Raw genomic sequence first — 25,368 nt, forward strand, 5'->3', positions numbered from 1 at the left:
AATACATTAAACACCTCTGGAATGTAAAAGAAATGCAAGGGCAGAGTCCGCAGCCGCACGCAGCTCGGCGCCGCTCGGTGCGCGGCGGCGCTACAACTCGCTCGCTCAGTATAGTTAAGTTTTACTTTATTCTATTGACCTCTTAATTTATTATTTATAAAAAAGCATATTAAACATTTTACAAGAGAAGATGGTATAACAATACATTTGTGATATTAATTCAGTACAAAAGCATTAAGTTAAAACTCATCGGCGAGATGGCGACCGGCGCGGTGACGGCGCGGCGACAGCGCGGCGACAGCGCGGTGACGGCGCGGCGGTCGCACAGAGTTGCCATTGCCCGTTTGTCAAATCTTAATAAAATATATCACGCACATTCAAATTTAACAAATATATAGAGAACAATTTCTACAATATAACTTTTCTTATTTGTAAGCATCGAATAAATACATAAGTTTCTTGTATTTTTGAAACATTAAAACGATTAACTTGAATATGTCGTGGCTAGATCCAGGTTTCAGCAGTTCATCGCTAGATCGCCGCGTCATGCTCAGTGTTCAGTACTCAGTGGTCTCAGCTCTCCCGAGCAAAACTGAACACAAGCTCAGTGCGACAATTGATGCAAAAATATAAAAAGTTAATTGATCAAATGTCAAGACATGGCCACGACGGATATATTATGATCTCTATCCAACTATTAATTTAAATAATTACATAGAAGACGGCCGCAGCTCGCACACTACATACAATTTGGCAACTTTATTTAATTCCAGACACTCGTCACTTCAACATACAGTAAATACCGCTTAATACGACATCGCTTGTAACATTTCTGGACTTTATCATTTCCCGGTAACGTACACGGCACTGAAATAGTACAAACTACTGCGGGATTGTGCAAAGTGAATTAAACATGAGAAAACAGGACAATGGCTTCGTAGTGATCATTAAATGAAACTCGATTTAGTCTTCATTTGATCTTTCAAAATTTTATTAATTCTGATAGATGAAGTCGATCTCGTTATTCGAAGCAGATGAAGCCGACATTAACATTATCAAGATTAACGCTTCATATTTCGGTACAAATAAATTCGATATTTTAAATATTGGGGGCACAGATGATCCAAGAATGTTTGTTGAGCAAGATATCAAACTTCTGACGGATGAAAGAAAGTCATTCCTTAATATAAATCTTTTTCATGTTGCTGATAATAATTAAATTTTATATTTATCCTGTTGTCCGCCAAATATAAGTTTAAACGTACTCATCAATAGAGTATACATGACGAGATAAATGGTCAACCATTGCTCGGCTCGAGGAAGTCACAGACCAGATACATTCGTAGCACCAAAAGCGGTCCTTAAGACAAATTTGGGCACTCTTTAACCTGACCGGTTACCATTTACTTTCGAGCCCAAAAGACGGCCTGTCTTTATGAAGTAATAAAGGTATCTCCTAGCAAGTGTCGGGGGACCAGGTACTGGAGCGGCCGACCAATTACGTAGAGCTAGTGAGGAAGTTGCCCAGCGAGATGTAAGAATTAACATCGAAGGCAGTCAGATTGACCGGGGCGAGGGCGACGCGCCGCCATCTTTATGGGAGATACTTCCTAACTGACGGTAATAAATGTTAAAAAAAAATAAAGACATGGTTTAAATCCGTGATGGCGACCAACACTATAAACTATTGAATGCAATGTATGCGCGCCTTAAAAACGATAAAATATCGGTTATTTCGAATGAATATCGTCAGTCTCCTGGACGTCGTCGTTGTAAACGGTTTTTGTCTGTAATTATATATTAAGATTTACAAACTATGGCTAAGTTATAATATAAAAAAAATCATAGAGTAAAATACATATTGCGAATCGTAATACTGACACGAGAAGTAAATAACGAACAAACGCAGCTCACCTCCAACAATACGTACATGATGAGGAGAGTGCGCTCAGAGTTGAGTCGCGGCGATGTACCGCACTCACTACTTATACAAAACACATATAAAAGTTGAACACATACAATAAGGCAGTGACGTTGTAGTCCGGGCGGACAGGGGAGGCAGGGGGAGGGCGGCCAGGGCGGCCAGGGGAGGCAGGGGGAGGGCGCCCGGGGACTGGACAATTTTTCAACAACATTTACAAAAATACAATATCGAAATGTGCTCACTGAAGCAGTAAATATTCGAGATAAACTCCATCACCGCAGCTTATATTAATATTGTAATGAACAGTTTGTGAAGCGCGTCAATGTGAGATATAACAGCATAGGTAGGGACCGAGGCAATGGTTTGCGCGGTCAGGAGAACAGTGCCCGGCAGAAGAGCGGGCAGCGACGCCGCTAGTCGCGCTGGATGGGCGTGCTGACGGCGGAGGGCGCGCGCCGCTCCAGCGAGGTGGGCGTGCGCGGAGTGCGCGGGGTGCGCGGGGTGCGCGGGGTGCGCGGGGTGCGCGCCGCGTGCGAAGTGCTCGAGTCGTCGGCGGGCGCGGGCGCGGGCGCGGGCGAGGGCGCGGCGGGCTGCTCGCACAGCGCCGCCAACACGTGGCTGGCAGCCACCTCGCGCACGCAGCGCCGCTGCTCCGCTGGAAACAATAAACACATACATAACATTGTGTTATGTAATACGCTTTCAATGGGAATTGTAAGAAGAAAGCGAAGAAAAATTATTTTGAACGAAAATGAGTGACGATCGTTCTAAAGTATGTATGTATGTGAAAGTGTGCAGTTCGAGCGGCGCATTACCGATCAGGTTGTGCAGATTGTCGACGACCACCTCGGAGTTGTAGGCGGCGTCCATGGCGCGCTGCAGGAACGCCGTCCAAGCGCTCAGCTCCGCCTCCTGTAACACTCTGCATCTTTACCTTTACCATACACTCAACATTTCACAATGGTTTATAATATCTAAGTATAAAGCCATAAAAACAGTAACAAAGCGACATAATTTTTGAAGAACGTTCTATTTTTTCTGTATGATCTAAATGTAAATATTGCACACGATATTAAAGTATACATAGTATATTTGAATGAGTGTTTGTTTTACATGTGATAGGAATACTGCAAACAAAGACGACTGTACTTGCACATGTAAAATACAGTAGACAGTAGGAAACGTTCCCGCAATTGAAAGCAGACAGCGGACAAAAAGACATTTGTCTAAATATTACTTTTTATGTTTTAGTTCACGTTATATTTTTGGGAAAATTGTTATATGCGCCAACGACCATACACACGGCCATACACACGGCCATACACACGGCCATACACACGGTCATACACAGTATTTACGTATAGTACATAAAAAATAAAATAATATAATACATGTTCTGTATTATTGCACAAATAATTGATATTGTGTCATTACAATGGAGTCGAAGAGACTTACTAAACCGATCGTTTTGGGAGAAACTAAGTCCTTTTGTTATTGATAGCGAACTTTTAGGTTCCGCTGTCGCGACGTGGTGTCATGTCAGTTCATGGCTCGTCCGGCAACGCCATCTGAAGCTCAATTACGTAGACTTCACTTCTGCATCAAACGTGTCTATTTATCGACGATGACCGCGACCTCGGCCCGCCTCGGGGCGGCTGTAAAAATATCCCGCGAAATGTATTGCAGGAACACGCAACAAATATAAATATGACTTAATATTAGAGTAACGAAATAAATAGCTCGATAGCAGCGGGCGCGGGGTTGTGCGGGGAGCGGGGAGAGCGGGCAGGGCATGAGCTCTCGCTCGCCGCGAACAACTCGCATTCGCAACTTAATTCAGCAGCAATGCTTGATTCGAAACTATATGACAAAACATTGTTAAAATTATCCAACGACCAATAATATCAGGCCCAACTCCTGCTAATGTTGACCGATCCTTAATATTTTACCTTTATTGTCTAACTTCACCCTTTGGAACAATAATACAAGTTACTTTGGGAAAATACAAGGTGTCCGATCAGGAGGGTGAGGGGCGCGAGGGGCGGCCGCTGCGGCACCGATGTCAAGTCGAAAACCACACTCGCTCCACATCGTTTATTTAACACCAATGTATGTATGTTGAATCATTTTATGTAAAAATACAATAGTACATATCGACGCTGGAAAGCATAAACGCTGTAACCCTTGAAATCGCGAATATGTTTTTCACACGTTAATAATTTCAACCATTATCAAACGATAATGATTTTATTATAGGTTAGCACAAACTACACAAAATTGCTAAATACCGCATGCTTGTAGGCGTACAGCTCACGAGTTATGATTTTTTGGCTCTCCTGTAAAGTTCATACTTTCGGGGTTACAGCGTTTACGCTTTCCAGCGTCGATATATTAATTCAAAGCTGCAGGGTCAATATATCAATTGAGCGTACATAAATATGTACATATGGCATGTATCCGATAAGCACTATGCCTTATTCAAGAGGGTATATCGCATCTTCCGACGGGCGCGAGGTCAGTAGGACAGAGATGCGTGCGGGGGGTGTTGCGCACGCTCTCGTTTCCTCCCGTGCCCTCGAACTTCACTGTCAGCAGACGTGGGCCGGGCGGCCGGGCGTCACGTCACGGGCGCGAGCCACGCTGTTCCGCTCTTATACAAATATAGTTTTGATGGCCACGGCCGGCCGCTGACCGTGCGTAGCGCCGTCGCCCGTTGGCCACCATCTCCCCGCAACCCGTACCCGGCAGCACATGAGGGCGTTGGCTCGCAAACCTTTAACTGATAACCGTTATCAGACAATTAACTAGTTCCAATTGTCTTTTACGGTTATCAGTTAATTACACCAATCGCGAGTACAGGCGCTACATGTAACAGGTGGCTGCCAGATTACGGATTATATCTAAAAGTTTTTTTTCTTTTTAATGTAATAACTGTCTCAATTTAATTAAAAAGGAAAAAACCGCCTGCCACAATATTAGCGAGGTGTTAACCCGAGCAACAATTTTATCATTTATCACTGAATATTTTTGAAATACTGGTTTTAATTTTTAAATCATGTATTGAGAAGCCAATTCAATTTCCAAATCCAAGTCAATTTGTGAAAATTGTATAAGTTTTGTAAATGTAATAAATGAATTTGACTTACAATTTTTTCAAATATTTGAAAAATAAATGTATATTGGGTTTTATTTATATTTTCCTGGTCAGACTATATCTAGGCAACATAATAGTTTTTGTAGCCGTTTGTGGTTTGTGTGTGCGGGTGCGGTGTGGGCGCGAGCAGCCCTGTGACCGGCGCGCCGTCCTGCGCTTTCTCTACGATTAACGCGAACAATGCACGTTAGAAAGCTAAATTTCGCTTATATGTAAATGCGCACGAGATAGCATAGACGCGCGCACGCCACTTCCACGCTTCGTTACGCTTTTACTGGCACTGGCAGAAGGCGTCCGACTATTAGTAACAACGCATCGCATGTCCTCAACGCCCTGTTCGAATTTTATCGTTGATGCGCTCGTTCCTGCAAATGTGAGGCGGTCGTATAGGTTTTATAATAACTCAAATAAGTATAGATATCATGTAACAAGAAATGCTATTGCTGCAAGTGTTGAAGCCGTTTCATCATTAGATCACTATACGTCCACTAAAGGCCTCGGAGCCTACCCTAAGTTGGGGGTGACTAGGCCAAGTCAACCACGTTGGCTAGCTGTGGGTAGATTTTACACACTTTAAAACGCTCGAAGACAAAGTATTAAAAAATTTTTACTGGATAATTAAATGATTACAAATTCATGTTGAAATGAATTAGTTAAGGCGTGGCGGCGCCGGCGCGCCGGTGCTCACTTTCCGTCTGCTTCAAGTGTGAGATTACTACGCTCGTCTTCAGCAACCCACACTCGAGTGTTGAGGCTCGAGCTTGAGAGTCTGGTCGGAGCGCGCCTCACTACTCAAAGATTAATCTGTCCAAGTGCTGGCTTAAGAAAAATCGCATCTTCGATAGACTTCACTATATTACTAGACCATAATTAAATTTATCCTCAATTTTGAGGTGTTATTTTGTAAATGGCTAGAACTTGTACCGCGGACATAAAGTCACAGTCATTTCTGCTATAAATTGAACATTCGAATGCTCCTTACATGTAAAAGTGTTATGAGATTCCATTTTGGTCGCGTCAACTTTGTAGACTGTTAAAAAATAGGAAGCGCTTCAAATTTTACTTGTTCTTAAAAGTTCCGGCTTTTCCTAACGGTATTTGTCAGTTTAAACAATTTACATGGATGGTTTGAGATTCGAAATTTCATTGTCGAAGAAATATTAAGTAAAAAAACTTGGAACGTTTTATTTAAACTATATACAGAATCAAGCCGCGGGAGAGGTGCGTGCCGGCGGCGGAGAGCGCGGGCGGCGGCGGGCGGTAGCACAAATCATTTTATTTGGCTTAGTTCAAGCACCCTTCGGCGGCGCAGTCGTAGCATACGAGCTTTATTTACGTCACACGAACAACACCGACCTGTAGCCACATGTTGAATACACACCAACAAACATCACTCACATCCATATATTTAAAATAATTACATGAATAACATAATATGTTATGTACATTATCTTCCGTAGCCCTTATCGTATTCAAAATGTAAACGTCACATATAATATGATCATTGAAAATCAAACTGGGGATTGTTTTCTTCTCGATAGTAGCTTATGTCAAAAATACTTCTATGGGTAACGTATCCTCCAATCTATATGTGCTATCATAATTTTGCAGTAGAACGCATTACAGTCCTGAAAGAAACATTAAAAGTACACTCTTTTTTTATAAGGTGACTAACAAATAAGCGACCGCTGCCCATAGACATCCGCAAATGCAAATGCGTTGCCTACTTTTAATAGCCAGAAGGGGAAACGCACTGAAAAAGTATGTTTTTACTTCCTTAATTAAATCCATTTTCCCTTCCCATCCTTTCATCATAAAAAGGGTGGGAAGGAAAAGTGGATTTTTTTTTAACTTTTAAACCATGTTTTTTGTCTGTCTGCCTGTCAGGGTTTAACGGTTGTTAAAAATATCACGTGATTATTGGACGAACCCGTAGTTATAATTTTTTGATCTAAAAATAATAATGATAAACAAGAAAAGACTTTGCATGGATGGTAGGTATGTACAAAAATGTCAATGTATAGATTAGGGACTAAGGAAAATTCCGCGACCTTCAGTCTATGACCTGCTACCGAACTCACCAAACTGGCTCTTACTATAGGTTCAAATATCAACATGACATACTCGTACATCAACGGTGATGCGCCGGTAGTGATAACACCTTACAGTGGATAAAGAAGAGTATTTGTCAAATAGAGGCCTAAATACAAGAAAGTATTTTTATTATATTTTGATGCGCTGCTGGAGTATCCGTATGTTTCAGTGGCACGGGTCGGGTCGTGTCGGTCGTGGCGGCCGAGCAAATTAACACGGTCATGTGTAATTGGGCGCTCAATTGCACGACCGGTCTGATCGACCTCGCAATCACCGTCGCCGCCACTGGCCAATAACACGTATAAATAACACGAATATTGTAAGCCGAACCTGCATAAACATACAATATCTTTTACTCCTTGTAATGTTCGTGGGGAGAGTAAAAAACGATATGAACAATGTGGAAGTAAGCGCGGCTGCGTCAGCCTGCGGCTAGCGATCGGGCCTGGTTGCGATTGCCTACCCCCACTACCATTTGATGCTGCACAGTCTGCGGAACCCAGAACATCGAGGTCGCACAAACGTAGTAAATATATTTAATGTAAACTCAATTTACAAAAAGAAAAATTAAGTATTAAATAAAATAATTTTCGAGTTAAATGTCAGCTATAAAAGCAAACTTAAAATTTGAATCCAAGTTGACATAATTAGCACCGCTCGAGGGATGCATTTGTTATTCGCGGTCGTCTCAGCAGAGACAAGGAACTGATACAATCGGTCCATTGTCTGCGAATAAACGACGCGACACAAACAAAAACGGCTCGTGACTATAATATTATTGTCATCTCTATGTGTGCGAACGCGGATCCGTTAACCTCAGGCCCGGGCTTTTGATGCTCAGCAGTTCGCCTCCTGACTGTGGCAGCATTTATATTCCGCCACAGCGGCGGCAGGCGGCAGGCGGCGGCTTGACTCAAACAAAAGTGTGTGCAACATGTAACTGGACCAGCAGGACAGATCTAGGTCTAATCAAAACAAAACAATGCCCCTCCTAATCCAGATTTCTATAGGAGTTCAAATACATAAAAAAAAATGAAATAATTGTCTGTCTGTCCGCAAGCCGTGTTTGTTCCGGGTAATCTCCGAAATGGTTGGGCTAATTTTCGGGACTCTAAACGGGACTCTAGCGGAAAGATATCTAATGCGGGACTATTACAGGACACTTTTTCTTTTCTTTTATTCTACACTGACGAAGTCGCGGGCGACCACTAGTTGTATTATAATTAACAAGCAAGCGCGCATCAGAGTCGCGGTAGTGCAGCGCCGCCGCCAGGCCGTGGGAGTTAACCAACTTTTTTACGCATTGTATTACTCCTTACAATTAACATGTTCATTTCAAAATATTTAATTAAAGCAGATGTGTGTCGGAATAAGGACACGAACAAAGAGGCCTGACTCATGTTTTAGGATAAATATTGATACGAAGGACGCATGATCAAATTTAAAATGTTACAATGTTTTCAGAGCTCGTGCGCGACAGATGAAAAGACCTCATATACTTCAGCTCTACAGGATCAAACTAGCCTTCGAGGAGCGAGTTCTCTAAATTGGCGAGTTAAAAACCTCTAAAGCTCATTTCCATCTTACGTGTCCTAAAAGTATTTACAAAGATCGCAAGTACAAGCAAGAGCTAATTAAGGTGGCTTTACAATCGCTCAAATTCGCAGCACTTAGTGATTCGGTCATGAAAGTGTAATGATGCTAGTTCAAAGGATTGCGCTATTAGTGTAATGGCTCTGTACGAGGTCAGTGTGGGCGATCACAAAAAATGGTGTCAGCAATCCGTAGCGCCGGTAATGAGTCGTCACAGCGGGGTCGACGGCCGCGCACCTCGCGCATCACTCGCCACCGCTCGCCACCGATACCTCCCTTCATAACAATTAGCAGACGATTAAAATGATGTCCTTTGCAACCTCATAAGATCGATGAGATTATTTAAATTTTATGTGACAAATCGTTGAGAATCATTTCTTTTCTCCATTTTGTTTATTTGATCATTTGCTTTCAATTGACTAACATTTTAATCTAGATCTGTTATTTGTCTAGTGGGTTTCAATTTTGATAACTACAAGCTTCTTTGTAAAGGTAATCACACAGAGTACCATTGTTCCGTCCGTAAATTTCTATTTAAATTTGAATAATAGCCGCACTTAGCGTGCACAACTTAAACTTCATTATACGTTTAGCGTAAAATGGATTGCATTTCTCGCAAACAATAGACTGCAGTGTGATCATTTCAGTAGTATGTAAAAGTCGGAGAGAAAGCTCGGGAGTAACTGCGTTGTAACCGGATCGGGACCTCCCCGCGCCCTCCGAGCGAGGGCAACAAGGTGACGGCCGGTGTGATGCTTTTGGTTAGGCGGGCAGTGAATAAAACGAGCGACATGTTCGGAGAGAAACACTCAACCGCCCGACTACGGCACCAGAACGCCTAATAAAGGCCACGTAATTAATTGCAGTTGCAAGTAACGTAAGCTTAGGAATTTCACACCTTATGATCCCCCGCAGTCAGAGCAGCAGTCAGCAGGGACAGCTACAGCACCTATAACTTTTTTGCTATAGTTTGCTTTGCCGTTGTTGTTGCTTACATACTTAACATGAAAATATAGTGCTACTTAAAACTTGAGGAAGTATAAAGTTGGTCAGCGCTGATCAAACAGTCCAGCGCGGCGAGTTTGGCGCAGGAGCGGCGTGACGCACTTGTTAATGTTGGTGGGTGTTAATTCTGAGCTCGAGCACTATGAATCATCTTTACGAAAAAAATATAAACATGTAGCGATACCTATCCTCTTGATTTCCAGTTCATTATTGTAATCTATAGGGTTCAAAAGATTTTCTTATAAAAGCTGTGAGAATTTAATGTATTACAGTTAGAGTAGATCTTGGTCAAACACACATTAATTGTGTAGCTATGCTACTGTGTCAATCACTTTATTCCTTACATAGATTTGAACCCAAGTCGTAAGTCACAACTAGGTCTAGCTATGTAAAAGGTAGTACATGCAAGGAAGTGGTCAGTCGGCTTTGCATTAGATGGGTCCGCGGGGATGCGAGGCGCAGGGCGGGGACGGGACGGGGTTGTTGGACTGGCGCGCTCGCGGGGCTTCGCGCCAGCCGCCCGGAAGGAATCGCACTGAATCCTTGTCAGTACTGATAATTAGCCAAGTCATTTGTGCCTCCTCGGGCGGGTGAGTCATCACGTACTAATTAATAAAATATACTATTTGTACCTATACCAAAATAAATACCAATCAATGTTTAAACTTGAAATCATAAACGATATCAAGTCGTCGTATTTGAGAATAAAATACTATAGCATATGGTAAGTTCTTGAAGCTGAAACAGATCACATCAGTGTATTCTCGCACGCGATCAAAATTTGGACTGCACTGTCGTGTCGTGTCTACGAGGCTACTCATTAATTAAAAAACAACCAATGTACAATAAGTGTTAATTACTTATGTTTTTAGGACGTACCCGATGCTTATTAAATGTAACTAGCACAGAAGTAAAAAGCTGTCGAAAATTAATGAATGAACAACTGAGTGACAACCCCGACTTGACCCGGAAAACCCTCGCCAACTTGCAACAAGTATAAAAATATGGAAAATGAAAATGCTTCGCCGCAACTTTATTAATAACGCTAGTGTGTTGTATACATCCCACGAATAAAGCGTATCTCGTTAGCAGCGCAGCGCGGGTGACCGCGTGGAGTCCCGTGTTGCCACGCGGCGCGGCGGCGTGGCGGCGCTCACAAGTGTTTTCACTGCGGGGCGTGCAACATGTGGACCTCACGTTTCCACCGCTGTTAGGATTCGTCCTCGTTTGGACGTAGTATAGGACGAAGATGTGCCGCATATCAAATTATTTTTTTTATCACGCCGCCGCCTCACGCCGCACCGAGCCGCTCAGCCCAAGTAGCAAAAAGTTGTTTTCATTCACAATGGGGGAAATAAAAAACACCAATAGACGAAATATAAGGAAAATAGTCGACTATTTCTCACAAGCGAAAATTGAAACAATTCGATCAACATACGGTTTCAAATACTATTGACATACCGTTTTTGCGATACGTTAACACGGACACAATGGAAAAGAAAAGGCCAGACAATCCAACACCGTTTACTGAGGGCGGGTTGTTAGCCGTAATTGTGTAGTAACGAGTAGTTTTAAAAACTTTATAAAGCTGTGCTTGTAAATTGTTAAAAAATTAAGTTAAAAGATGACTTCAAGTATAAAACAACACGCGTATCATCGGATAGCGAAACTATAGAATGTAAATGACAGGCGCTGCCACAAAAAATGATAGGCTACAGTAACCTGATAGGTCGGTAGACTTTCGAAAATGTGAACACGCCGGGAATGGTACCCGCCGCTGTGCTCTAAATAACGGACAACAAGAAAACGGCAAACGACTAAGGTATCCGATAAAATTGGACTCATTTTTAACTTGAAGCTACTTTGATGCGTTCGCAAGAAAACATCTTAATCACTCGAGCAATAATAACAATCGCCGCTAATGGTGAGTCGGAGGCGAATGATGTCAATTGCTAATTATAATGATGCGGCGAGCGGCGGCTCTAAGGACCAGGATACCAGGCAACGGGTGTCGGGGTCAAAACCATTAAAAATCGCTTCGGTTCGGGTATATCGAGGTGACGATGTCTCAACCTGAATGCATTGTTTTAACAGAGAGACGGGACGAAATTCAGTCTGCTCTCAGATGTATTTTAAATGGGAACTAACGCTCCGTTCCCATTGCTACACAAGTTGGAAAAAGGTATTTACTTCTGCATGATCACTAAACGCAATCGAGTGGTGCCACAATCGACATCTTAGAGGATAAACCACATCTAATACCGATAACTATAATACATTGCATACAACTTTTGATTGAGATGAAAGTGTGCTTGTCTACGTGAGTACCATCGGGCGTGGTGTGGCGCCGCACAGGGAAAACGTTGTCCTAACCCGGTTAGAAAGCGTACCCGACCGAGGCTACGCTCTATGGTTTTAGTTCTGTAGGCAGGCGACACGCCGTGGGTCACATTGTTTTTTCGTCCTCAATTCGCGTAGGTGTAAATTAGTAGAATAGTTGTCGTCCCATCCCGAGGCTCCGTTTAACTAGTTTAAACGACACCCACGACGCGATGGGGAAAGGATTTTTTTTGTCGTCTTCCTGGGATTTACACAGATATTAATTAAATTAATATCAATGCGTTTTATGTTCCAACCCATCATAAATCTGACAAACACGAAAATTTATTTTCATTTACATAGCGTTTATTAACATTGATGAGTAAATGGCGCTGATCTATGTAGTACATAGGTGAGTGTCATGTGAGGTGCTGGCAAGTGACGAGTTGTTTGTTGTTTTCATCGGTCGGTTATACGTGAGAATAACATTAACAATACCAACTATTGATGTGGTTTACTTTGACACCCACATTAAGAAAGTAACGAAAGCGATATTGAAAAACTTTAAAATAAATGAAACTATTTCTATGGATACATTCTTCACGGGTTGTTGAACAAATTGAGAGTGCGATTATCAGCGATATGTTGTGTAATGATACGTGAAGGTGTGAGGTGCGCGACACGCCGCCGCCGTGCGCCACAGCCGCTGCTTCAACTGCCGCGCGCACGGCGTCATTATCACTAACTTACTTTTATTAATTTCACACATGTTTTACAACCAGTGAAACTCGCATTTATGAGTAGGTACAAAAAGTAATAATAAGTAAAACATCTACTTGGTTTTAACGAACAGTTCTGCTTCCGTGTGAAACATTAGCAAAGGTTACATAAGAGCTCAGCATCGTTAGCGCCACCACGCATAGTTTTCAATCCGAGGTGTATGCTGAGACCGCCTCGTCGTCGTACGCGCACCTGCGATTGGTGCGGTTTCTCGTCACAAAACAGACGCTAATGATCCAAAATAAACACTTTGAACGCTCTGTAAATTGGAGAGTTGACGTAAAACGTTGGAAACTTGAAGGTTTGCAGCGACAGCACCTTGCAGCAGTTTTGGCATCGGCATCCCTGTTGAGCGCAGTGCGCACGTTCAGATATAGTGTCTGTGTTTATTTATTTTTTTATTTTTTTATTTAAACTTTGTACATACACATGAAGTATTGTACTGGAAAGCTTAACTCTAAAAGAGTTCTCTTACAGCTTACCATTATATAGAGAGAGGTTGTTTAATGGGTAATTTATTTATTTAATAAGTAAATGTGTGTACAAGTCATCATAAATAATGTCTTAAATAATAAACTTAATAAATAGTGTCAGTCATGTTCGATACAATGTTTTCTTTGTGCGAGTTAGTTTTGGCAATAACTGGGTTATCTAAGTGTGTAATAAGTAGTTTATCACTCCAATGATAATCACCAACTGCTGTGTCGCTGTCTGTCGGCTGGCGACATTTAGCGCAATTGAGATGTAAGACACCTAGACTATCTACCTCTTTATAATCCATGAATAAATTGTTATCATTCTATAGTATCTAAAGTCATGACAACTGTAAAGAGAAAGGCTCCGATCTAACACATTTCACATGTTTCAGCAAATTATCTAATTTTCAAATTTAAGCGAAATAGATACGCGGGCAGCGTTGCGTACACGCACGCGTGTCGAGCGAGGTGGCCCTAAATAATGTGGACTTAGTAAATTTCACAGAAACAAACATCTAACAAGTCTTCGAGTCTTCTGTCAGATGAGCGTTCAGTATAGACAATAGCCATTTCTAATTACTTAAAGATCAAAATCTTTTCGAACGTCAACGGCGGCTTTTCGTAATTACAACGACGAGCCGGAATCGCCGTAGCCTCTTGGATCCGTACCTGTCGGACTCTACATTGTCGGATCGTACAGAACAGTGCAGAGAGACTCACCATTTTGGCGAGCATGGTGTCCATCTGGGGGCGGTGTGCGGCAGTGAGGAGCTGGCGGATGCGCGCCGCGTTGGCGACGCACTGCGCCATGCTGCGCTGCAGCGCGGCCGCCTGACGCAGCAACGCGGCGGCCAGCGGCACGCCCTCGCCCGCGCCCGCGCCCCGCAGTACGGACTCCAGCACGTGCGCGTGCTGCGAAACGTACTGCAGGCAGCGCTGCAGCTCCACCGCCTCGCGCCGCTGCCGCTCTGCGCACACGCACGTATGTGATACATCCTCCGCCTCATCGCTCACCAGAGTCATTTAATTCATTAATCATAATGTATTAATTGTATTTTGTTATAAATAAAGGTTCACTTGACAATGGTCCCACCATACATTGTACAAGTCTCTCCCAACACTTCACATCTTTAACCTGCTATTAGTTGCACAAAGACTACATTTTAATACTTAACTCATATAAAAACAAAGTGTTGCAGGTGTTGATGGTGGCCAGTGGTCACTTTACATCTGATCGACATTGTGCTCAATTAGGTTAACTTTGTTACTATAAATGGGCCAAAAATTATTAGTGATTGAAAACACAATAAAAAACATTTCTATATGGATGGTAACATGTGCTTATTTATAACAACTATTCTTTAGCTCAGTGTTTCCCAAAGTGGGCGATAACGCCCCCTTGCGGACGTTTGAAACCTAGGAGAGGGCCAAAAAATGGGGGGCATTGAAATTAATTAAAGTAATGAAATTGTTGTTTTTAAGTTTTAGGGCTGAATAAAAACTAGGGGGCTCTGAAATATAATTGATTTTCAAAGGGGGCGGTGAAAGAAATAAGTTTGACAATCATAATAAGTCATTTGTAAAATGATCCAGGTAACAGTCTAATAAAGTACAAATGGGAACATATGAATGTTTGCATAAAATACCTACGGCTGAGGCTGACCAACCTGGATATGTAGATTTTGGTCATGTTCTATCAAGTGTTTAAGAACTGTGCCACCAATACTCTCCTCTCCAAAAATGAGTGACAAAATTTAAATAATTTGTATGAAAGCTAAATAACTTAAGCCAAGCCTGCACCTACACACATTTAATATCATATATTTAATTCTATGATCTTAAAAAGCAAAACTAAAAAGCCACGGTTGACACTGTCCCTGCTACTACCGAGGAACAGAACCACCTCTGGGGTTGGTCAACTATTGAAATACACAAAATCTACACAAATTAGTATTTTACTCAAATTTAAAATTAATGTTATTTCACCTATTATAAATTTAAGAATTTGGAGGTTTGTTAGAAGGTATCTCTAGACAGGACAGAAGTAGAACATAGTCTGGAAGAATTCATAAGCTACTAATTGTCTTTTTTTAAATTCTGCGCTGATTAAGTTTTAAATTTATAAGACTTAGTGGTCAGTTTAAACTTTTTGTTAAAGACGAGACAAAAAAGAATTAAAGGTCTAATCGAATTTTCAAATAATATACTGTATAAAAACATACCATGAAAATCATATATTCTCTGAGTTCGTCTCTGATATTTTTCCTCCTCTAGCTGTCTTTCTAACTGTATTTGAGTATCTTTTGCCTCCAAAACTTCTAGGAAAGAAGAAAAAAGAGACTTCCTCTCGTTTGTATTTGTAACGGTCTCTGTCATTGTTGTCATAAATTGAGCTAAAACTGCCTAACTAGAAAACAATAATTTACAAATATTAACCAAACCCTAAACGAGTGATTCTGCTTTCATAAGTAATTGATGTAAATGTAGGAATATGGAAATAAATCGAAATGAACGAAAATAGTAAAACACACAACCTCCCCCTACATCACACGTCCGACTGACTGACACTGATCTGACAAATGGCAACTGACAATTTGACAGTAATTTAAAAACCAGAGACCGGAGTAAAAAAACAGATTATAACGAATGAATATAGAGTAAACTAAATCTGTGCAAAACACTATGACTAGACCTCTACTAAATGGACAGGTTAAATTGTGGTATTTTGTACGTAAATGATTTTACCACTTTGGAAACTCGAATAGAGTTGAACAATGTAACATGTAAATTTCGAATTATTTTTCAATCCTGCCGTTTATTTTATATAGTTTTGTGGAAAAAGTTCCAGTAGAACAAAGATTCTGATCCCAAGTTTAAGAATGTGTATTAATAAATGACACTGGTTTGCTACAAAACATCCTTTAAGAAATACTTTGATAATTATGGAGATTTTATTGCCCTGAATCCAATTCTGTTATAATTTTTATATCATATCTAATAAATCAAAATTTTCTGAGTTCTTCGAAATTTTCGAATTCAATATTTTTCGCGATAAACTTTAAACTGAAGAGAGGGTGCAGTGCTGCCACGCAAAGCTTTACATTTTTTAATCTTTGATTCACAATTCACAAGGATATGATGAGAATCAAAAATTGAAACGCAACGAATGACAAGCAAAACCGGCAAGCCGAGCGCCGAATTAAATCTCTATTCTCTACCTTCTGTCAAAAATTGTTGTATGGTTGAGTTGCATTTTATTGAATTCAAGATTTTGTTTCTCTATTTCAATAGCTTATAGCTTAAAAGTGATATAAGAATGGCTCGTGAAAGTAGTGCTGGCTTTGATAGGCATATAACAATTTTTTCCCCTGAAGGCAGACTTTATCAAGTCGGTAAGTTAAAAAATAAAAAACTGTTTGTATTGTTAAGTGATCAAAAGTTAATGCAAACCATACAACGAATCAAACTTTATTCTGTTACTAGTGATGCGTGTTTTAAAACTAAATATATAAATATAAAAATTGCTGATGTATCAATCTGTATTTATCATGATATGTATCAGATTCTTGGTTAGGACGGAGCTTTTTACACCCTTAAGACTCAACTGCAGACACAATTATTTAGCATCTGGGTGCGCTGCAGTGCACACGACGAGGCAAGAATGACGGGAGACTCTTTTCCCAAAGCACTTCAGGGCACTTTTGAAAACCCTTGTATAATCTGTTTGTTACGAAATCGAATCAAAAATTTAATATTTAAAAAAAATTGCATGGAACATACAATGTTTGCATGGAAACTGAATGTTATTCAAGTGTCAGGCTGTCAATTTTGCTCTATTTACTGTAAGATTGTAATGAAAGGGAATTGGTTTGCAGAATATGCACTAAAGGCGATCAATCAGGGCGGACTGACGTCTGTTGCGCTGCGCGGCGCTACGGCAGCCGTGGTGGCAGCACAGCGGAAGGTACCCGACCGCCTGCTCGACCCTGCCTCCGTAACACACCTGTTCCCTATCACCGAACACATTGGCTGCGTCATGACCGGCATGATAGGTACACTAATGCTTTCGTTGGATTAATTAAATTTATATTGCAAATGTTTTATTGACATGTCACAATAGACTTAGAATTTTAAAATATATTATCTAATGAATAGTATTCATTTTATTTTGAATTAATTTATTTTTTAAGAAAAATATTTGTTAATGAAGAAATCTCAACAAGAAAAATCAAAGCTAGAAAAGTTTATAAAAATGAATTTTTGATTATTTCTTTGAAATTAGTTCAAACTATCAGGATGAGGATGTATATTCAGAATTCTAACTACAAATGAAATAATGGATAAAGGTTAAAACTATTAAACAGGAGAGAACCGGACTATGGTTTACTGGTTTGTTGTAATGTTGTGGTTAAATATCAGTATATAACATGTGTTGTATCCGCATGGGACAGCGGACAGCAAGTCGCAGGTGGCTCGCGCGCGCTACGAGGCGGCCAACTGGCAGTACAAGTACGGGTGCGAGGTGCCCGCACACGTGCTGTGTCGCCGCATCGCCGACATCTCGCAGGTGTACACACAGAACGCGGAGATGCGACCCCTCGGGTGCAGTCAGTACATTTAGCTATCTTACCCCGACTCTTATCACACTACATAATATTATGGACAAAACAAAGAAGTGGAACATCATTTGCTAAAATGATTTTATTCCTTTTATAGTAAAAGAGTTTTGAATTGATTTTAGTGAGAAATTTAACGGTAATGAGAACGGTGTGGGATGTGTTTGTGCGCCAGGCATGATGCTGATCGCGTACGACCCGGAGACGGGGCCGGCGGTGTACAAGACGGACCCCTCCGGATACTACTGCTCCTACAAGGCGGTGGCGGCCGGCGCCAAGGCCACCGACGCCAACGCATATCTCGAGAAGAAGGTATGACATACTGCACACGTACCTCCACACCTCATACCAATTTATAATTATATATATATTTTGCTTCTTGATTATGTATTTATAATTTTGCTTCTATTCAAAAATAGTGTGTGGGTTTGAATCCCATCCACTTCGCCACTGCTACCTATTTCAAGTTTTGGAAAGAATTCCTTGATTTCTGTAGACTGTTACTTCATGATGCAGTCAAATTGACGGCCACTTTCTAAACACGCACAGTGCAAGAGCATACGCAACAGTTACTGTATTTTTTATATAAAAAAAACAGTTGAATTGATAACCTCCTTCTTTTTAAAGTCGGCTAAAAATAGCAGATTTTTTTTAATTTACTATTTTTAACTATTCCACATAAATATTGGAATGGTGGAACTCGAAACTATGAGCAAGTGACCGACTGTCCGTACCCTCGCCCACGAGGTTGTGATATTGTGTGCTGAGAGTACGGACAGGACATGAGGTGACTGTGTCGGGGTGGGGGGTGCGTGTGCGCAGTTGAAGAAGCGGGCGGCGCTGGGCACGGAGGAGGCGGTGCAGCTGGCCGTGGCCTGCCTGGCGCAGGTGCTCGCCGTCGACTTCAAGGCCGCGGACATCGAGATCGGCCTCGTCACCAAGGAAGATCCGCGATTCCGGTGAGCACTGCCACCACACACCACATACACAACACACGCTAATTGTTTCCCATGTTTAAGTGAGATGTTGTCTCCGCTACTGTCCTATATATAACTACATATACAAGTCGGCAGTGTTCTGTGGAGCGAACTTTCGACGACAATATTTGTGCAGATAAAACAATGCAGTATGTATGTATATCAAGATGTGTTGATGCATTAAATTTGTCGGCAGTGTGCTGACGGAGGCGGAGATCGACAAACATCTGACCGCCATCGCAGAGAAGGACTGAAGACGGCTGGGATCGTTTATTGTTTATAATATATATTAATAATTTGTAATAAATAATACAAACAAGACTTTTTAATGGTTTTATTAGATTATAACAAAAAATAGTATCTGTTGCTTCATAATTGTATTACGTCGTTGAGGGAATTTAAAAGTTTATATTTAACTTTTAAATACAGTACACAAGAAAATTCAACCAATGTCGACGCCAAATTGATCATTCTTACAATACATGTAGTGAGTGTCACAAACTGTAGAAAAACACAAAGTGCAAACATGCAGTAGTACATAGATAAATATTAATTCTCCGAGTCGAGAACGTCGTTGGAAGGTAAGGTCGGATCGGCTAGAGGAGGTCTGTGAGCAGGCCGGCGTCCCCGGCGGGCACCGCCGCCAGCGCCCCCGCCGGCACCTCCGGCATGCGGCGTGCGGCCTCGTGCACCGCGCAGCAGAACGTCAGCCCGTACACCGCGCTCTCGTAGTGTCGGTGTCGGCGCAGCTCCTGCAGCCACGACACGCGCCCGCACAAGCTCTCGCAGAACACCGCCTCGCGCACCTCGCTCACCGACACGAACGGGTCGTTCAGCACCACCACCGCCACCGCGCGCCGCGACCCCGCCTCCTGCACCACCGTCCACACGTACCGCGGCACCGGGAACCGCTCGGCCTCCAGGAACACCTCCGTCCTGTCGCCGCCCGTGCGCAGCGCCAGCACGCCGTGAGTGCCCGCGTACACCTCGAGGTGCCGGTGCGGGCGCGCCGCGACCAGCAGCCGGGCCACGTCGCGCTGCAGGTGCCGCAGGTTGCCGGCGGCGACGCTGCGCCACGCCGCCACCCTGTTGGACGCGAAGTCGGCGACGCGCACGTTCTGGTCGTCGAAGTAGGCCGGGGCGAGCAGCGAGACCGAGGTGAGCGTCTGCTCCGCGAACGAGAAGCGGTCGTGCTTGAGAATCTCGCGCAGGCGGCGGTGGAGGCGGTCGTCGTCGGAGTAGAGGCGGTCGGCGGCGCGCCTCGTGGCCGAGTCGAACATCTGGTTGAAGTTGGCGAGCAGCGAGCGCGGCGCGGAGCTCTCCTCGTGCGGGGGCAGCGGCAGCGCTCCGTCGGGCGCGTTGCCGGCGCGCGCGTAGCTCGCCACGCCGCGGTCCTGGTCGAAGCAGAGCGTGGCGAGGTGCCGCGCGCCGTGAGCCTCCTGCACCCGGTACGCCCGTCCCTGCAGCGGCGGCGCGCAGAACTCCACCTTCGAACGTACAGCACACGTATAAGTGTTTACGTGGATTAAAAGGTGGTCGTATCGTTAGTCGTACGCGTTGCGGGGCGGGGCACCTGGTGCGGCACGTCCTCGAACACGTCGTCCTGGCAGCCGAGATGCAGAAGGTGGCGCAACACGCCGTCGTGCCGCACGCGCAGCCGGCCCGCCTCGCAGAGGACGGCGAGGGCGGCGTGGTGCGGGTAGGTCAGGAAGCGGCCGCGGGGACAAGCGAGGCGCAGCTCGTCGCCGGCGGGCATGCGCAGGACGCCGGCGACCGCGCGGTGTGACGTCACCAGCGGCATGTGCTCGGGCACGCACTCCGAGCACGTCAGCTCGATGACGCACTCCGCTGCACGTTCGTTACAAAATTACAACTTATTCTCACCTCGACAATAAACAAACGGGGGTCGACATCGAGCAATATCAAATGGTTTATTAACTTGGTATTGTTTATATTAATACTGTAAAGAGTTATAGAAATATTACACATGGACATTATATACAAATTAAAATAAATAGATTATCGCAACAAAATAAATCTTACAATCAGTGAGGAGTGCGGGGCTCGCGCAGGCCAGCAGCAGCAGCAGCAGCAGGGGCGGCGACATGGCGGGCGGTGCGCGGCTGACTGCGGCCCTCCGACCCGAGATAGCGCGTCTCGCGAACACGACACACAAACAATAATAATAGCAGTCTCTTTATCACACACAAACAAAGGAAACCGGGTGAAAGGTTAACATGTTATACTAGAAGCTAACCTAGATATCAACTAAAAGTGTTGAATGAATTTACCAGACCGTTTACAGAAGCTGACTAAAGATAAGTTCGGCAAATATTAACAATTCCATATTTATATACATTGATTCAGTAAAAGATAATTCATTGTGATCAAGGAATCCCTGCACTGACTGGAGGGAAAATATGCTCGTATCAGTAGAGTTGCTTTTAGTTCATTACAGATTCCTTGTTATAATTTGACAGCATTAAGGCTTTCGGTGCCTCAATCATATGAAGAGCGGCTTCAGCTACGAGGCGGGCATCCAGGCCGCGGGAATTGTAGCTTTTTCCATATGAAGGAGCTGGGAAATGTGGGGGAGGGGGATAGGCAGAGACAAAATAAAACGCCACGGCTCACGATAAGTAGTTTATTATGAACATAATATACATCGCCGATATTTATTTATATTTATAAAAGCAGGTAAAAACCGACGAGACACATACACCGTACAATAAAGTATTGATTAGCTTACGTCCACATTCACTAGAGTGGGCGAGTGGGCGAGTGGGCGGGGGGAGGTCGCGACGTCGCTCCGCTCATTCGTTTATTTAAATCTTATCATATTGAAATGTAAAAACGTAGACTGTTTGGTGACAACGAACGAGTTCTATTTGTGTAATAATCTAGGTCTGAGTAACGGAGACGTCGCAACGGTCCATGTAGTGTAGAGCGGCCGCAGCCTCCTGCATCGTAATATGTTTAGTCTGTAAGTGGAATCTGTAGCCGCAGCAAGGGACACTGCGTGATGCTAACATTGCCCTTCTTGTAGTTTTAATTTACTATTTTGTATATTGTAAATCCGTTATCGAGAGACGGCGGCGGCGATGCGCTACACACAGTTCACAGACCGACATTACATTGCCTGTAATTAGACTGTGCTAATAACTTAAATCACATATACATCCAAAGCTAACAGTTTCCATGCTCTGGAACTGTGCAAATTAATGTAAAATACGCGAAGGAGTCGCGCGATTTTTGTCGCATGCTGAATGCATTTTACCCTAAAAGTACAACTTTCAGTACGGGACTAGACCGACTTCAACATTTATAATTATTATTTAAAAGCTCAAAATTATAAAAACTCCATTACAATTATACCATTTATATCTTACCACTAAAATACATAATATTGTTATAAAACTGTATCAATATGCTCCATAAACATAAAATGTATTGACCGGCATTAAGTACAGGTATTTTGCAGGCGAAATATTGTTTATTACATGAACGCTAGGATTCTGTATTGTCAAATTTTATATCAAAAGCCTCTTAAGGTGTTTAATAAATAGCATAAAAAGTAACGGTTTATTTTTGGAAAGGGAGATTCTAGAATTGTTGAGGCTGATCTGATCTTACGATGTGAACCTCTCGCGTCTTATCAGCTTAATAATTCAGAAATAATGTAACATATATAAGAAACCTGCGGCGTGCGGGGCGTGTCGGGGCGTGCGGGGCGTGTGGGGCGTGCGGGGCGTGTGGGGCGTGCGGGGCGGAGTTAGGAGCAGCAGGCGCGTGCGGGCGGGGCGCGCGAGGGGCGGCGCTCCACGGCGATGCGCGCCGCGTCCGCGTCAGCCTCGCGGCCCGCCGTCTTGTCCAGGATGGCCTCGGCCAGCTCGGAGAAGGCGCGCTCGATGTTGATGTTGGACTTGGCCGAAGTCTCCATGAACCGGATGCCGTGCTCGCGCGCTATCTGCACCGCGACAACATTACATGCTTTTTATATACCCGGCTAATAAAAATTCCACCATTTTGAATTATTCGTAATTACACAGTTCAATCTGAATATCAATGGCTCTATAGCCAGGGAGATGATAGGAGATGATGTGCGCCACTCACGTGGAGTGGTATAGACCACTCCATGTGAGTGGCGCACAAGGTTTCAATCTTAAGATATAATTTGTTAAAATATCTTCATTCCATATTAACATCTAAATAAAAATAATAAATACAGTCAAAATCTGTTATAACGACATCGAAGGGACTACTCATATTGAGTTGTAAAAACCGATAGTTGTAACAACCGGTGACAGGTATTAATAGGAAAGATATGTAATAACATTCAGCCAGGACCTTTGATTTTGGTCAATTTAACCGGTATGTTGTTCTAAACGATGTCGCTATAAACGGTTTTGACTGTAGTATATTAATGTCATATTTTTATCAAAATGTTGGCAATACTGTGAAAGATGGTTTGGAATTTATGAGTTTTAGCATACAACATGTGGTATCATCTATTGTTCAATATTTAGTGTTTGGTTATGAACAAAATCTACATGAGTTCATATCAATGTAAGAATACATCAAACATCACATGCATCTGTAATTACAGATGTCTAGGGGCATTGGTCGCCTTGCTATCTCTGGAAGCTGTTTACTCATTTGCCACCATTTGATAAAAAAAAAACACTAAACGTCGCCGCACCGACACCTAATTGCACATAATTGGAGCATCATCCATTAATTAGTGTCACATCCTGAGCTAATTACAACATAGAAATAGTAGAGCACATTTATCACTCTGTATTTCTGTTCACAATTAAACAATATCTGTCTCAGCCCTCAATTTAACATTGGCAGCAACAACATCTGTTGCACAAAATGGCCAGCTTGCCTTGTGTTATACCACTACCACACAGAAGAAAATTGTCCAGTCAAAAACGTACAATGATGACATATATAAAAAATGTGGTACAACAATTTATATGCAGTCAGGTGTATGTAGAACATAGCATTGTGTTTATGAAAAGGGAATGAAGTAAAGTTAACTCACAGCCTCTCCCCGCTCCTTGCTGACAACGCGCTTCTCCTCCATGTCACACTTGTTACCCAGTATCATCTTTTCCACATCTTCATTAGCATGCTAAAAAATTTATTGTTTCATGTAAATTTTTTATATTTTTATAACAAGTCTCACAAGTTTGCTGGCATGTTAAATGATTATCTTCATTCTATCTTCAGACATAATTATCTTCACACTGAGTAGTGTCCGGTTCTATCAAGCTGTAACATCTTTACACAATGTTCAACACTATATTGTACCCTGTGGCTTAAAGCTTACTTTAAGTTAAGGGTGACTAGGCCCTTGTCAACCAGGCCGATGCCAGGTCAGGCTGACTATGTGTTGGTTACATTTTTAATCAATCTCATATTAAAAAAAAACAGAAACTATGAATTACAAATCCAGTTTTGTAAGAAAATTGTATATAAAATAATTTATATACAATTAGCTAAACTAATATTAAGAAGACAAATATATTAATGCACAACAAGGGTGTAAAGTGCATGCACACTTAGAGAAACAGTTAGTTAGGCGGCAGTAGGAACATGCCCCGCCCCATATAATGTTTACTATGGCTTACCTCATCTATATTTCTTAACCACTTGACTATATCATCAAATGTTTTCTCATTAGTTATATCATAGACAAGCATTATCCCCATGGCCCCTCTGTAGTAGGAAGTTGTGATGGTATGGAAACGCTCCTGTCCTGCAGTGTCCCAAATTTGGAGCTTTATTTTTTTACCACGTAGTTCCACTGTCTTAATTTTAAAGTCTATCCCTGGAAAAAACAATCATCTTATAAAGAATACTGATAAATTAATTGTGAAATAGAAATGGGCTTCGAGTGTAGAAACAGCAAAAACATTTTAAATTGGTATTAGCTATTCTTCATATAGATAACAATAGTCAGAAAGTCTTGAGACTATGTTTTATAGTTTTATTCGTACTACGTAAAAAGTTAACAATTAAATTAAGCATAATGAATCTTTGTTTGAATATACAAACAACGATTATGGGAGCATACCGAATTTCAAAGTTCAAAGATGGATCGTAATTTCTTACCGATTGTGGATATGAATGTAGTCGTAAAATGATTGTCTGAAAATCTAAACAATATACAAGTTTTTCCGACACCAGAGTCACCGATTAGTAGAAGTTTAAAGAGCAAATCGTATGTTTTCTTGGCCATTTTACTGATTAAAATGCGATAAAACTTAAAAATCTATTATTCAAAAATCTTCCTATTCCTATCCTAAATCTGTGATTTTGTTCTATTTGACAGTTGGCTGCCGTTCACAGAGCAGACATGAGCATACCTTACACAGTATATAAAAGATAGCTTATCAACATATCATTGAGTCCAATGCACTCC

General features: G+C 42.3%; 4 protein-coding genes across 4 annotated transcripts; 1 reads left to right on the plus strand and 3 right to left on the minus strand.

Moving 5' to 3' along the window:
• Positions 1–2,337: 2,337 nt before the first annotated feature.
• On the minus strand, positions 2,338–15,912 carry LOC106718948. The gene is made up of 4 exons (XM_014513154.2): positions 15,568–15,912; positions 14,066–14,313; positions 2,740–2,836; positions 2,338–2,579 (listed from the first exon to the last, which is right to left on the minus strand). Exons 1-4 carry the CDS (start codon positions 15,728–15,730, stop codon positions 2,338–2,340), a joined length of 750 nt encoding a protein of 249 aa, XP_014368640.2. The 5' UTR covers positions 15,731–15,912.
• Positions 15,913–16,490: 578 nt separating this feature from the next.
• On the plus strand, positions 16,491–19,249 carry LOC106718947 (proteasome subunit alpha type-6). The gene is made up of 6 exons (XM_014513152.2): positions 16,491–16,737; positions 17,221–17,397; positions 17,797–17,952; positions 18,137–18,273; positions 18,784–18,920; positions 19,135–19,249. The coding sequence occupies exons 1-6, from the start codon at positions 16,662–16,664 to the stop codon at positions 19,190–19,192; spliced, it is 741 nt and encodes a 246-aa protein (XP_014368638.1). The 5' UTR covers positions 16,491–16,661; the 3' UTR covers positions 19,193–19,249.
• Positions 19,250–19,264: 15 nt separating this feature from the next.
• Positions 19,265–21,250, minus strand: LOC106718946. Its single transcript, XM_014513150.2, has 3 exons — positions 20,982–21,250; positions 20,512–20,786; positions 19,265–20,425 (listed from the first exon to the last, which is right to left on the minus strand). Exons 1-3 carry the CDS (start codon positions 21,043–21,045, stop codon positions 19,535–19,537), a joined length of 1,230 nt encoding a protein of 409 aa, XP_014368636.2. The 5' UTR covers positions 21,046–21,250; the 3' UTR covers positions 19,265–19,534.
• Positions 21,251–21,568: 318 nt separating this feature from the next.
• Positions 21,569–25,281, minus strand: LOC106718949 (ras-related protein Rab-10). The gene is made up of 5 exons (XM_045680268.1): positions 25,059–25,281; positions 24,575–24,774; positions 23,986–24,075; positions 22,708–22,905; positions 21,569–22,671 (listed from the first exon to the last, which is right to left on the minus strand). Exons 1-4 carry the CDS (start codon positions 25,183–25,185, stop codon positions 22,711–22,713), a joined length of 612 nt encoding a protein of 203 aa, XP_045536224.1. The 5' UTR covers positions 25,186–25,281; the 3' UTR covers positions 21,569–22,671; positions 22,708–22,710.
• Between the last annotated feature and the right edge of the window lie 87 nt (positions 25,282–25,368).

The sequence above is a fragment of the Papilio machaon genome, chromosome 12 (genome assembly GCF_912999745.1).
Source record: "Papilio machaon chromosome 12, ilPapMach1.1, whole genome shotgun sequence".
Classification (NCBI taxonomy): Eukaryota; Metazoa; Arthropoda; class Insecta; order Lepidoptera; family Papilionidae; genus Papilio; species Papilio machaon.